The 15,036-nt window shown below is 38.9% G+C and overlaps 1 protein-coding gene across 1 annotated transcript in view; it reads right to left on the reverse strand.

The window, feature by feature from the left end:
* Positions 1–2,044: 2,044 nt before the first annotated feature.
* Positions 2,045–15,036, reverse strand: part of dph6 (diphthamine biosynthesis 6) — a 69,389-nt gene continuing 56,397 nt past the window's right edge. Inside the window, exons 14-15 of the mRNA XM_036593300.1 lie at positions 8,563–8,959; positions 2,045–2,801 (exon numbers count right to left, since the gene is read on the reverse strand). Of these exons, the coding sequence (XP_036449193.1) occupies positions 2,683–2,801; positions 8,563–8,959 (516 nt within the window). The 3' untranslated portion in view covers positions 2,045–2,682. The remainder of the gene's footprint in view (positions 2,802–8,562; positions 8,960–15,036) is intronic.

The raw sequence follows: 15,036 nt of genomic DNA on the forward strand, positions 1-15,036 counted from the left end.
TACAGAGTCCTTATTTTCACTTAGACAATCAACAAAACATTTGACTGGGATGTCTAAAACTTTGCAAAGGATTGTAGAAGTAGATAAATATGACAGCATTCTTCTTATCACTATCTGTCATGACTGCAAGTAACTGCCCATTGGTTTCTGTTATGTGTGTTTTGAGTCAACAGGTCTAATAAGTTCAGGAGCATGTGACAAAATCACTGCTTGTGGTAATAAACTGAATTGTTCACAGTGGTGGTGATAGGAACCAGACATCTGAAGTGTTTAATGCTTTTAAAAACTACTTGACAGTTAGTACATGGAATAGTTATGAATAGGTTGGCTGATGCCTGAGACAAAATACTGTCCTAAAACATTACTCTATATTCATGGTGGAGAGGTGCATGCAGGGTGTTCTGGGTGTTCTGCAAAAACAGGCCCCAAAGATTTATTCACTATTCGCTATTTACCATTATCAGCATTACATCTAAAATCAGAAAACACACGTAGGATCACTGCACTGTAAATAAAATGGCTATATTTGCATTGTGCACATTGCGACCTCTGGTTCCTATCACATCCACTGTAAAGAAATCAGTAAGTGTCAATAAGTATTTATACTGTGCTTCTTTTTCACCTCAAACCACTGTGAATGATTTATTTACATGAAACACTGTCAAACATGGTCAAACATTGTCAAACATGATAAAATGGGGACCTAAGAAAATACTAAATTAACTAGTTTTATTCAACTCGGATAAATACTTCAAATAAAATGTTGGTCCAATTTATTTGAGTTGAATAAAAGTTAATAAAAGCTAGTTTTAGTAATTCATTTGAGGTTGAACCAACAAACCATTTTTTACAGTGCAGAAAAAAAAATTGATGGAATTCCCCTTTTATGTTTAATGGTAGGTTGTACTAATAATGATAAGATGAATACATACATGTACATAATAAGCACAGGCGATTTGGTCTCTGATGCACACTGCATACAATGAAGCACACAGCCTGTGTTGTAAACACAGTAATTCTGTATCAGATTCCACCTGAACTGTAAATAACAGTACAACTCTAAATATCAGTGAAGGACTCTGTTAATGCTCATGGACAATAGCTTGTTTTTCCTGCCCGATAAATCCACCTGCTCAGCTGTGATCTCCATTTTTATTTTTCACAACCAATAGAAAAAAACTGCAAACAGATCAATAGATACTAACACTTATTCATCTAGAACAAAATGTGAGTAGCTTGAGTAAAGATGAATGCCAGTCCAATTGAGGACGTCAATATAGTTCATGATCTTTGAGAAAGAAATGTTCCAGGAGAAATGGATAATAGTTCTGTTTTCGCTGGCTCTCGACTGAAAAACACACGCACTCAGAGTTTACCCAGCAGCCCTCTCCTATTAATCGCTCCCTAAGAATCAATAGAGGGCAAAAAGAGATTTAATCTCTTCAGGCGCTTGTCTCTGATTGCCCATTACGCAATAATAACAAATTTCTCACTTGCGAGGCTTAAGAAACAAACAAGCCTCTTATTCACAAACAGGCCAAATAGTATGATGTTGGTATTCTGCTTAGAGACGGAGAGGCGAGAGAGAGACAGACAGACATGGAGAGGGAGAGTGAGAGCGTGAAAGAGAGAGAAAGAGAGATGCAGTAGGACCTGGTCAGAACACACTGCACCGTGGTTTTCAGAGCCTTCTGCAGGCATGTAAACTGCAACCCTCACAATGGACCCTCTCATGGCAGTGACAGCTGCTGCTCCTGGGCCTCAGCACAGGACACAGAGGATTACAGCAATACATACACCACATACTGAACACACTCTGCTGCTACATACACAAACACAGCACACACAACCATTCAGAAGTTTGACATCATCTGTCATATTAATGACTGTTGCTATTATATTCAATAATACATCATACAACATACTATCATACAAGATACTAAAATCAGACACCTGTAGGCATTTTTGAATGTTGTTTGTAAAAGAAAAACAACAACCATAAGCTAAAAACTACTGAATAATATTCTGTAATTATCTGTTTATAGTCATCTCTCATCAGGTTTAAATATACCACCCTTCATTTATGTAATTTCTAGTCAAAATGGACAAATGGAAGACGAAAGTTTTAAGTACTGTTTATCTGAACGTGACAGTTTTGGTGGTCTACCAGGTCTTGCATGGTTGTTGGGAGTCCCAGTTTATCTGTATTTTTTCATAATCTTTTAAACGTAAGTTTTAGTGTTTTTTCCCTCAGTGGATTATCTTTGTATATATAATCTTCAGAAATCTTCAGAAATATCTCCTGAAAATGAATAACTTGTACTTAATGGCTGTTTTGACTGGAATAAATAAAAGGTGGTCTCTGAATTTTGTACCATACTGTATGCAAACATGCAAACACATGAACAGAATATGTTTTTCTTGAAAAAGAGTATTTATTATTATACATGAAATTAAGAAAGACAGATACAAAGCAAATCTGTTTGTAACTTATATAGAATACAGTGCTGCCTCTCATGCTCTAAGGCAGTTATTTTGTTTGGTTTTCCAAGGATAAATGGGGTCTAGTGAAGCTCTCTGTGTAGATATTCTTACATAGCCTTCATCATCTCCTGTCATTGTGTGTGCGTGTTGGTTAAAGCAACACAGCCTGAGGTCAGTGTGCATGGTCTTCTTTGTTCACTATGTGCTGAGCCAGCAGGAGAGGTGGAGGACAGAGCAGTCCGGCAACTCCAGCACGGGCACCAGAACCAGTGCCGGCCTGCTCTGACCCAGCACGCTCTCTAAGCAGCCCTCCAGCCCTGAAACACAGAGACACACAGATCACAGCACATGAATCCAAAGCACTCTTATTCAAAGTCAATTCTCTGCTCTCTGGAGCTGCTCGCACCTCCAAGGCAGGCAGGGCTAAAGGATGACCGTCCTGAAGGAGCTGCCCTGGAGAGAGAGGCTGCACTTAACCTTCGACCAGGAAACGCATAACCATTCCAGAATTACTGATGTCCTAACATCCTGGCACAATGTAGCTAAGCTCCATGCAGGCATACGTGTGGTCAGTCAGGGGTTTGGACACTAAGCTACACAACAATTACACCTGCAATTCCTTTTACAGACAAAAACAAACAGATTAGTCGACAATTACACCAATTATTGAAAAAACTGCTGCATGATTGTGCCTTTTTCTTACTCTACAATACTCTATGATGTTAATACGTAGCTGTGATAGATTGCAATATACTACAGGAAGTGTTGGGTGCAATATGACTTTGACTGTTTCACTGCACCATATAAAAAAGCAACTGCCAGATGAACTGATGGAACTTTAAATGATGCCGTGGCAATGAGAGAAGGTCTGAATGTTTGAATAGTCCATTATTCGAATAATAGGGATGAGTAAGAATGTTAAAATATTGGAACAGTCATAAACATTTAAAATAATGAAATAATAAATAGAAAAACAGTAAAAATGGTAAATTAGGACAGATTTCAAAATGCAAATAAGCTTGTCTCTAATGTTATACAGAACCATTAGATGCTAAACTCTGATGCTCCACCAGAGGACAGTGAAGAGCCTACCTATTACATTTTGGTTAAATCTTATCATCAGTTTAGTCTTTGGTGCTGGGTAGTAGAAAGTACAATGTATAGCTATAGCACATAGTAAGACTCAAGTCTGGTCTTGGTCTCAAAATCGTAATAAACAGTCTCGAACTTTGTCTTGGTCTCAACATCTTTTTGACTCTTGTCCCGGTCCCGAGGTAAGGTGGACAGATAGCGTAAAAGAGTCATTTCGCTTCATGTTTAAATAAAGTCTGTTTGCTGCCAGTTGAGGATCTTATAGATATTTCCATGATGGCTTAACTAAGTATTATTTGTTTGTTCATGGTCATGGTTCCAAATTCGAACATCCCATGAAGGCAGATAAGAATGGGCCTCATTCATGAACCATTCTTAAGAAAAAGAAAATTTCTTCTTAAAACCTGCTTTCTTACTTGGGATTTGTTCTTTGGTAAGAACAGAATCTACAAACACTCAGGAGCCCAAAGGTGTGAACAGTTCTGTGGTTTAAGAACACGTCATGAATGTGACATAGACTTTTTCTTGGGACCTTTCTCAAGAACAAACTTGACCAAACTTGTTGTTTGGTTTATATTCGGTTGTATTTAAGTGCTGATTCTGAATATGTTTTTGAGAAGAAGGGGCAGAGAATAACCTCACCATTATTTACTTCCAAATGTTACCAGGCAAAGTTGAACAAAGACTTTAATATTATAATTAATTATATTTTTAGACCATTTATTTATATTTTTCAAAATCTAGTATAAAACATAACATTATTTATACATTTCAATAATGTATAATGAATGTACAAAGAATTAAACACATTTTAATTTTTTCCCTTCTTTTTTTATTTTCAGTCTAATTTAATCTTAATTTGGTCTTGGTCTTGACTCGACTGTACTAATACAAAGCATAGGTCTTGACCTGACCAGTTCTTGGTCTTGACTACAACATTAACAATAGTAAGCATTGCAGAAAAACACCAATAAACATTACGCTCAAGCTTATTTTACACAATAGTACAGATTTAATGGAATAAAACTTTCAACATCATTTAGGGAATTTTGGTATCAGCTAACTAACTTGCCGAGTTGCTGTTTTTGAGCTAAAGGGTATGAGATGAAATACAATGTGGAAAGACTAATAATGTTAGCCTAAGTTTATGTCTGTTTATTTTAAAGATTTTAGACTGACATCCTTGTCTGTGTAAATTCAGAGCCAAATGTCACCTACTATGGTGATATGGTTCTGGGTTTGACATAGTACGATAATAGCGAGATGCTCAGTGGTGTTACTGTCTCTGGTCATTGTCTCCTGATGCATCCGGTGTAAAGAAGCCTGTAGCCTTAAGATTCCCACACCTTTTTTTGTAACTTTATTATTCGTATATTTTTCGAATAATGCCTTAGAATCATCAGATTTGACTGATGTCCATTCTTATCACATAATGGTCAATCTATTAATCAATTCCAGAAATAATCAGCTGTTGCAGCCCTATGCACAGACAATATTGAGGGGGCTGCTGTGGCTTGCACAAGTCAGCAAATGAATAGTGGACTTTGGAGATCTCATTGACCATCTCTGTTTGTCCCCGTGACAGTCGTCTGCTGGCTTTCTTAGGGGCCTACAACAAACTCCTGCAGCTGCTACGCACCCACTAATTGGTGACTAGTGCTCTCATTGGTTGGTTGGATGTCACTGGTTGTTAGGCTTGTTTAGGAGGGTGGTGTCAGTGCGCTGTTCCGTCGGTGAGATCCTTCCCTTAAGATGCGATGTACCAAATGCCCAGAGCCACACACTAAGACATACAGTCACATCCACTGGATATTTTTAACTCCTAGTTGATTACATAAACTTCAGTGACCTCATAGTATGAAGGGATAAAAACTGTAAAGCATATTTATGAGGTAAGCTTGTGATAAAAAGCTGCTGGATGTGGGGTTATAATGACAAATGGGCACTAGTGAAAGGAAACTGGGACAAAAAGGTGAAAGCTCTTTTCAACAGCACTTGATAAGCATTGTGCTCTTTCATTAAGAACAGAAGCAGTGTGTCAACTAAAGAGTCAAAAAGCCCATGCTGGGTAATTAGCTCACTGATTTAAAACACCACTGATGAACAGAGGATTTTATTTTCCATTAATAAGCAGCAAAGTGCTTTCTTATCTAAGCATGTGGTACACCCTGGGAAGTCAAACCCTCCCGAGATCAACAGTGGACAGCACCCTGAACCAGGAACTTCACACACAAATCCAATGTCCCAAACAGAGCTGTTTCACATTAGGGCTTTTTGTACTCTTTGCCTTTGGCCTCAAAAACACATATATGATTCAATAGAGCAGTGAAGGTGATATGCAAAGACTCAAAACACACAGAGAGAGGTTGCTGAATTTGTCTATCAGTTGGCACACATGCATCAATGTTCATACTGTTCGATGCACTAGAATCACATAGCCTTCTACTTTCCTACCCTCTCCAAAGCCATTATACCAGAGTTATTCAACTCTGGACCAAAGTTGACACCCGTGCATTACACTGCATTGCAAAAGCCACCACATTAGCAGATAAATAGAAATAAAACAGAAACCAAAGGCTGCATTAGGACATACCTAAAATCATTCCACAGTTTTCACACCAGTGAGAGTGAATGCAATAACAATAATGTTATGTTCTTTGGGTATTTAACTCAATTCTTCAGTAAAATTCTTAAAAAGCAAAAATCCCACAGAAAGGCGTGAGAATGAGAATGTGAGACTGCTGGCTCTAGTGGGCCTAGAGGGCTTTCAGCGAGAGAGGACAGAGCTCTGGGCCAGTGGGTTTTTAGCCGTGCTACAGTGCACCTCAAACTGGTTCACATTAACTGGTAAACGGCTGTGTAATTAGCAGGCATCGGCTCATGAAAATTGTTTATTTATGCTGAGGTGAGTGAGCATTGTGGCTGGAAGGCCAAACGAGCAACAGGGACGCTGTTAAGTGGAGCACAACACTGGCTTTACAGTGGACACATCAGCAGCCACATGTGTTTGTATGTTTGTGCTGTAGGAGGAGAATTTCTGCACACTACTAAAGAACCGTTCTATGAATGGTTCTTTAATGAATAATTTTAGTAAACAAGATGTAAGAGTGTCACAGTGTTGTAGTCAAGACCATTAGAGGCAGGTCCAAGTCAAGACCAAGACTTTGCAGTAGTTAGGTCAAGTCAAAAAGACTAGGAAAGGGCACAACCAAGTCGAGATTATGACCAGATTAAGATTAAATTAGACTAAAATAGGATTCATTATGGCCAATCCGCATGCAGATTACTAATATAAGGGCCGCTGCAGTAGCAAATGTTCGACACACCGATGTTTGGGTACCACAATATTAAAAAGAATAAAAAAACACATATATTTATACTTTAGGCTAACTTAGTTTAACTTACTTAAAATATTTAATTGAATATTAAATATTAACAGCACATCAGGTTGTTACTAGCTTGTTTTCATTAGCATGTTCCCGTTGTTGTAGTGTGTGTCGTGGACAAGGCTGGTATAAACAGCCAGCCTTTCTGAATACCACAAGAGTGCAGTGTACATGCCATGGTGACAAAATCTGATTTAAAATGCACGTCACTTATTTTTTTATATTTACTTCATTTATTTGTGGTCTCAGGATCAAGACCAGACTTGAGTACTACCATACTATTGTGTGAAGTTTAAAGAATTTCCACATGTAAAGGTACTATACCAATTAAAGTTCTTTCTAAGATGTTTTTCCCCTTCATGTCCAAGCCTAGAACCATCTAGGAACCTCTATTTCTAGTGCAGTTATTGCTCTAACACACTTGTTAATTAGCTGACTAGTTGGATCAGGTGAGCAGAGAAAAAAATCAAAATGCAGGGCAATGCAACTCTAGGATCAGGACTGGTAACCACTAAACAAGACCAGAGGAAATCTGAATGAAGTTCCAGAACAACGTGAGAGGGACTGTAGAAGTGGTGGATAAGTTCCTGCTCCAGATGATATTCACTATAGCTAAACCACAGATGTGTTAGGTGGAACATGTGTTGCATTTTTCCAGTAGACAGTGTCTCATAGTTCCTGTCCCACAGTGATGGCTGAAAGCTAAATTTATTTACCCTGCTTTTTTTTGGTGGCATCAGACACTGAGTGGGAGCTCTGACCCGCGAAGCTGGCCTGTGGCACCCTTGTAGGGCATGAGTGTCTACCACAGCAAGGCATCAAATTCCACTTCAATACCAAGTCGATTAAACAGATGGATTTAAATATAGGCTGCAGAACAATATCATACTGCCCACAATGAATGCTCTTTGAATTGTGGCTTAATGTCAGTAGCAGTGGTGCTGGTGATGATGGTGGTGGTGGTGTGAAAACACAGCTCTCTTGCTATAATACTAGTGCACACAGTGTTTACATGCCATTTTTGTACCTCTCCTGAAACTGACAAGCGTTCAGTTCGGTTCTGACCTTGTAGAACGTGACACGTCTTCCAACTGTATGCAGCGTGTTATATACTATCACCACCATCACATATTTCTGAAAAACAAATAATAATTGTGTGGTCTAGACACCAAGACAAGTCTGTCCTCAATTCTATTCATCATCTGCGACCATAATTTCATTTCCCACAATAACAAGTTACAGCAAGGCCTAAAAAAAGACAGTGAGATCTCAGCTCTGGCTTCCGTTCAAAACACTAATTGATTGTTTCAAAGAGGAGACAACAACTGTGTCAAGCTGATGAATGCCTCGTCCTTTTCTAGGGACATGAGAGCTCTCTTGGGATGTGATAAAAGTTTTATTCTAAGGAAACATCCTGGGTTTCTCTTGAAGTGGGGCATGAAAGGCTTGAACAAAACATGGGCTCATTTAACAAGAAATCTTCATAGTTTTTTTTTTTTAATACCCATTCAAACTGATCATCACAGATAACACATATAAGTCATTATATTTTATATATTTTTATATTATTGTGGTCTTGAAAACACTGAATAATGTTTACCTGTGGAGAGCTCTCTGGCTAACTTGCTGCTGTTCTTGTAGAAGACCCTGACACATAAAGAAGAGAGAGCCTTCTTCATTTGTGCTAGAGCTTGCTGGAAGGAGGTGCCCAGTGCCTGCAGTATGTCCTCTGCGTCCATGGACTCTGGACTTGTGTACGATGTAGTGAGGGACACAGCGAGAGAGAGTGTGGCATAATGGCCTCTGCTGGACTGTAGCAAGTCCCACTGGATTTTTCCGCCTTGGACCTCTGAGGTCTGGTGACAGGACGTCCTTTCCAAAGGATTGTCCTGCACAGCAATGACATGCAGCTCCACTGCTGCTCCTCTGGGTAAAGAGGGTACCACTGCAACTACCAGAGGAGTGTCCTCAGTCTCCTCTGCACCATAACAGGCCACCTGCAGGACAAGATTTCCAGGTAAAACGACTGTTCACACATAAACTAGTCACTGAACAACAGCTGTATAAATTAGGCACATGAAATAAATGAAAGCTGTTTTGTCTAAAGATCTTTATAACATAATTTTGCCGATCATACTTGTTTCAAATATGCATCACTTTTTTTATATAAAGTGTAAGATAATGCACTTGTATAGGAAGGGAAAAGTTAAAGGAAAATAATTGAAAAAACATGACCAAAAACTGGAGTTCAAAAAAGTGAAGAGAAAAAAGGACTAATAACCATGCAAGACCTCCAAACCTGTAGACCACCAAACCTGTCACCATCAAACAGTACTTTGTACTGTGTATAGTATAAACAATATTAAACAGCTTTCACCTTTGAGATATACAAGAAAATCAGGCTCCACTCTTGCTTCATATCTGACAAAATCCAAAGGCGTTTCCATACATCCTACCACTGTAAGAACATAACTCACCACTATGAGTCTAAAGGCATGTGTAACTATGAAAAAGCTGTTACTGAGAAAAGAAAATCTGCAAATAAAACAAATAAGCTGCTGGTTTTCTTAAAACAATAGACTGGCTACCCCAGAGTCCAGACCTCAACATCGTTGAATGTGTTTGGGATTACATGGATTGTAAGAAACAGAAAATGAAACCAACTTCTTAGACAGAACATTGAATATTTGCAATTTATTTTAAATTGCTCTAAAAATTCAAGGATTTCTTAAAAAGCTGTTATAAAGCGTGGGCAACTAAATACTGAAAAACTCATGTTAAATTGTTGATGCTGTTGATGTAATTTTCTGTTCAATGTGTTTTCTGTATTTTTCCAGATGCAAAAAAATGAACACCTAATAGCCTAATTAAATAAACTAATGGTTGTCTGTGACTTTTGTACTGTATGTAGTGCATCACAACACAGAAAATTCTTTTTCCAGAGAGGCCATTTTCAACAGAACATTCTAGATGTGTATGGCCCATTTTACACCATTTCACCACACACCTCTATTAGAAACCTGCCGTGATGGCTTTAAATGATGTAATCTGCAGAGTTAAAATCTCCTTTCTCTTGTCTGGGCGCAAGCCATTATCACCTCTGAAACGTCTTCTGCACCGTACAACGTAGCCCCTCAAATAACACTGTGGAGGCCTCATCTACTAATGGGGGAGAAATGAGCATTTTATAAAACAGTCATTTTGTGTGAAGTCGATAGGGCAAAAACACTTAACCCCCTTTTCAATTTGCTGGATCAATTTTCATCCACTTACACCCCACTTCGTGAGTGCAGAATAATGACAGGTTACATACACTTTATTTTGAAATTCACTCAAAAACCTGCGAGAAAAAGTCATTGACAGGAAAAGGAGCGGCGTTTTGAGCTCGTTTCTGGCGCACCCCAATATGACCCAATCCACCGTCTACATGAATGCAGCACTTACCTCAAGATTAAACTTTAGCAAAGGCCTAATTGTGCATCGGCGGCAAATCAACAGCAAATCTCTCTGAGTGCATGGCAACAAATAAACAATAGAAGTGTCTGAGCACAAGGGCGTGCATATGAGTGTGAGAGCGGCGTCTGGGTTAATTCAGAAGACGAGTATACTTTTAGTGCTATGACAGTGTACGTGTATTCTTTCTGCTTTGATAAACGTTAGGTTAGCACTTTACGTGACTTAAGTATTGCGCCAGAGGGGCCGAGCCGAGTCGCTTGTCAATAGTCATTGAGTGCTGAGAGTGGAGTGGGGTGGGTTGCGGGTGGACTGAGGCGGACTGCAGGGCTTTGTTCACCCAGGCTTAAAGGCCAACCCTCAGGCCCTGGCTGGTCAGCCTCCTAGCGTGCAGCTGCGGAGCACCAGCTACACCCTCACAGGTCACTACCTTCAAAACACTCCAAACTTTTAGACTGTTTTTTCCTGATTTGTCTGAGGTTGTTAAATCAGCAGCCCAGTCCCTTTGCCTTCTTTATTTTATTACTTTCCAGGATTATAAAAGCAACAGTGGTCCAAGTGCACACCTATCTCCCCTTTCTCTGTACGACTGCAGCATAACTTCATTAGACTCCCCTTGCCAGATGTGAAAGCTCTTGGCTGCCCAACACTGCACTTGACAAGAAATCATTTATTAGATTAATCTAATAAAATAAAAAGGTGACAAATGTTGATATATGGGTCGTGTGAGAGCTCAGGGACGACGTGAGCCTGATAGCACTGGGGCCCCTTTAATGCAATCCATCTATTAGTTCATTACAGCCTGCCCTCTCGCACTCATTTGCTCCACTCTCTCTCACGCTCTCTCTCTTTTCTAGTGTGCATGGTTCAGACTAACTCTAACTGTTAGAGCTTTCCATCCCTCACCATCAGGGTGACCCTGTTTCTTTGCGTTTGTTTTTCTAATCTCATCTTTTCCTTCTCTTCTGAACTCTGCCTCCCTCTGCCCACTGTAAGAAGCCTGTGTGGTTCGGGGTGGGGGTGGGCTGGGTGAGGCGTGAGAGCCGAACAGTAAACACCATAATAAGGAATTGGTGTAAAGCCGGTGAGCAGCAGGGAGCTGATGGGGCCTGGATGCTTAGGCAGTTCCCCTACATTTCCTGCCCAGCGGGAGGCCCTTATCGAGTGGGCTCGATGGCTGCACGGTGGGCTTCCACTCCAACAACCCCTCCCCCCGACACACTTCCAGCTCACATTCAGGGCTGGCCACTTTAACCTAGCATTGCTGCCTATGGAGTGCCTGGATCCTAAACTGTATTCACATTCAGGAGCTGGGCAGAAGATCCACCAAAAAGTTCAAGAGGTAGATGAACGAAAGAGCTTTGATGTATTATAAGACAATAGTGTGGGTCTGGAGTATAAACTGCGATACAGGAAAGGTAAAAGCAGATCTGCAGATCTCAACCCTCAGATGTCTAGAGTTCTTACTTTTCTTTTGCTATGCATTCAATTTACATCCTGATTATCTTTAAGTAACTAATTACTTATCTAGTTAATGAAATACATTTATATTTGATTTACTTTGTGTATTGACAGGTTCATACTTCTGACGTTTCAGACTGTTCATTTCCATGAAAAAAAAGACAAAAACATGCAATACAAAAATGTGAAGGATGCTTTTTCCACAAAACAAGGCTGTACACACAACACCTTTCAACAAATTCTACTTTCCACAGAATTTCTCTTCTTGTTTCTTGATCTAAACAATTATAGAAAATGTAAAAAGTGTCAAAACTTCAATTACACTTTTCTAAAACTTTAAAATCAATGAGCTAGTTCGCTTGTACTCCATGTCGTCACTGAACAGTAAGTCTTAAGCTGCAATAAACCCATGATGCTAAAGGTTAACGTCCTAACTAAGAAATCTGTATGATTAAATGCATAACAAATATTAAGATTGAGTACAACAAAGATCAAATATACTGATCCACTATACAAATTTATATCACATAAAAAAGATTAACCTGTGTATCACATTCACACACATACAAATGCAGACACCCACACACAAATCTCTCTGCACTGCACTCCATAAATACTGTTTCTCACCCATAGCAATTGCACTGTGCTCCCAATTAACCCTGTGAGCTTTCTCATCCACCTGATTAGAGAAATTATGAACGCACAGCAGCTACATGCTAGGCTGTGGCTTATAGAGGAGACCCTCTAAAGAGTGTTCCGCTTGAATTGCTTGGTGCATGGTCAACAGCACTGGAGGTAAATGTGATAAATGTTTTGTCATTAATCTTTAAAAAACAGAAAAGAAACAGACATGACGGTGTCACTTCAGTGCACCGAATTTTGTAGCGCAGGGAAAACAACTCCTTTATGCTTACCCACCCAAACAAATACGACCGGACACATGGTATGTAAACAATCATTAGTGATCAATCCAAAACAGCTAGAGCAAAGTAATGAAATTGGCTATCTGTTGTGCCTGAATGATGTTACTGAAGAAACCTTTCAGCATGAGAGCCACGTTAGTTTGATTCTAGTATCTGAAAATGGCATTGTTGACACACCTTAAAAAAGTAAGGGATGAATAAAAAACAAATAACCTTATTTTAAGGCTTGTATGATATCTATACATATTTTGCCTCAGAATATGATGTCTGTGTTTTATTGGATGAAACACAAATTACTGAGCATTACAAATATATGTAACTTGATTTTCATTTCTGTGTAGTTATTATTTTTGAGATGATCTTGGTCAAAAGAACAGTGACAGCATAGTCAGAGAAGTCTTTGCCCATGCTTGACCTGTATATATTCACTCTTTGTGAACTAGAGCATTGTGTAATCACTTAGTGTAAACTAGAGTTTCAGATGGGCCTGAAATTTGGATTAGAATCTGAATAAAGCCAGATAATATTCTGTCCAAGTCCAACTCAACCCAACCCACAATACCAAGATTTAATTTGAACCCAACAGTTGTCCGATAAAATTCTGTCTGGTCCCAACTTTAAATTGATGTAAACCTGACCACGACAACCAGAGACAGAATAAAACTCCACATTCCTAATGAAAGAGCCTGTAAAGTTTCCTAGAAATAAGCAGGTCATCAGATCATAGATAAACAAAGAAGAAAAAAATTAACTTAATACTTAATTAACTTAATTATTAACTATCTAATTAGGTTTAAATATATTAATCAAGAAACGCTTTCAAACAACATCCCGAAAGCTTTTTGTCTACACAACCATAGGTCACACAGGCTAATGCAGTATAGAGGCCGACCGATATAGGATTTTTAAGAGTGATACCAATTCCGATATTTGAGGATTTAAAAATCTGGTATAGCTGATTTTTCCAAAATATCCAATATATCGGCCAATTTTTTTCCTTCAGAAATACATAACACGAACAAGAGATTTTACCTAACTTTTGTTATGTGTAGTTATTTAAGAATCATCACCAAGACTACATGATATAATGCAGTTTAAAAACAAACTGGCAACTTTGGGATTTCGCACTGTAGTCTTAGGAACACAAATAAACATCTGTCATATTACTGTTTAAAGAACTTAATGATTAAACGGATTGCATGCAGGAGCACCTGAACATGACGTGTTACTTATAACGACACCAGAACTCCTTTTTTAGATGTGAATAACATCTCACAGCATATCAATGCACTTTGTGCTCTAACAAAATAGTGCCATTGTAACACAAACACTACACGTTTGAAAGAGAAGTTTGATACGTTTGTTTGGCTACCAAGCCACGTTAGACGCTTTTATTTATGCTTATTTACGTGTTCCCTCTGGTTTGATCATTTTTAATGCACCGATTGTAACTACAGACATGTGAGTCGCAGATACATTGCTTCATTTAGGAACAAGGCTGAAGTTGGGTTCCTACTCACCAGGACTGTTCAAATTTTCCCATTCCACCTTACATGGGACAGCAGTTACATTCTGGTGCCTGAGGCTAAAGGGCCAGAATGCAACTGCTGCACCGAAAATGTTAACAAAAAAACTGGTGACTAAGAATCTGACTTCAGCTTCGTCATATAGGCAAAATAAGTTAAACACAACAGTTTAACTGCTCATTAATATTAGCTGTTTTCCACTGATAAACGTAGCATTAGCTAGCTTTGTGGATAACCTAATTTAGCAATAAACAACACTATAAGCTGCTGTAAGTGACGTTTCCTGAGAAGTTTTAGAAGTGACATGCTGGGGAGAAAAGCTAGGACTGTTGTTTGTTTACTCGCTAGAACTGCCACACTATTTTGTAAATAAATCTACAATCAAGTTTGTCAACAGCTTAGCCAACACCACTCAGCGACCGTAACATTAAACGTAGGGTAATTGTGAAGTTTTCCTTTCAGTAAGTATCGACTTTCTCATTACTGCAGCAAAGCAGACATAGCCGATACGAATGTTGCCAGGCTTATTTAGCTAAGAACAAAGTGAGAGAGATATTTCTATTATTATTTAAGTAATTAATTTAATGTGACAATTATCAACTTATGATTTGTGGCGTTCCAAACACGTGTGTATTGCCAACAAGTTACAGAGTCCCCTCTGATGGACAAACTACAAAACGACAACACTCATAACATGGTTGAGCTGTCTTC

Source organism: Colossoma macropomum, unplaced genomic scaffold, assembly GCF_904425465.1.
Source record: "Colossoma macropomum unplaced genomic scaffold, Colossoma_macropomum, whole genome shotgun sequence".
NCBI lineage: Eukaryota > Metazoa > Chordata > Actinopteri > Characiformes > Serrasalmidae > Colossoma > Colossoma macropomum.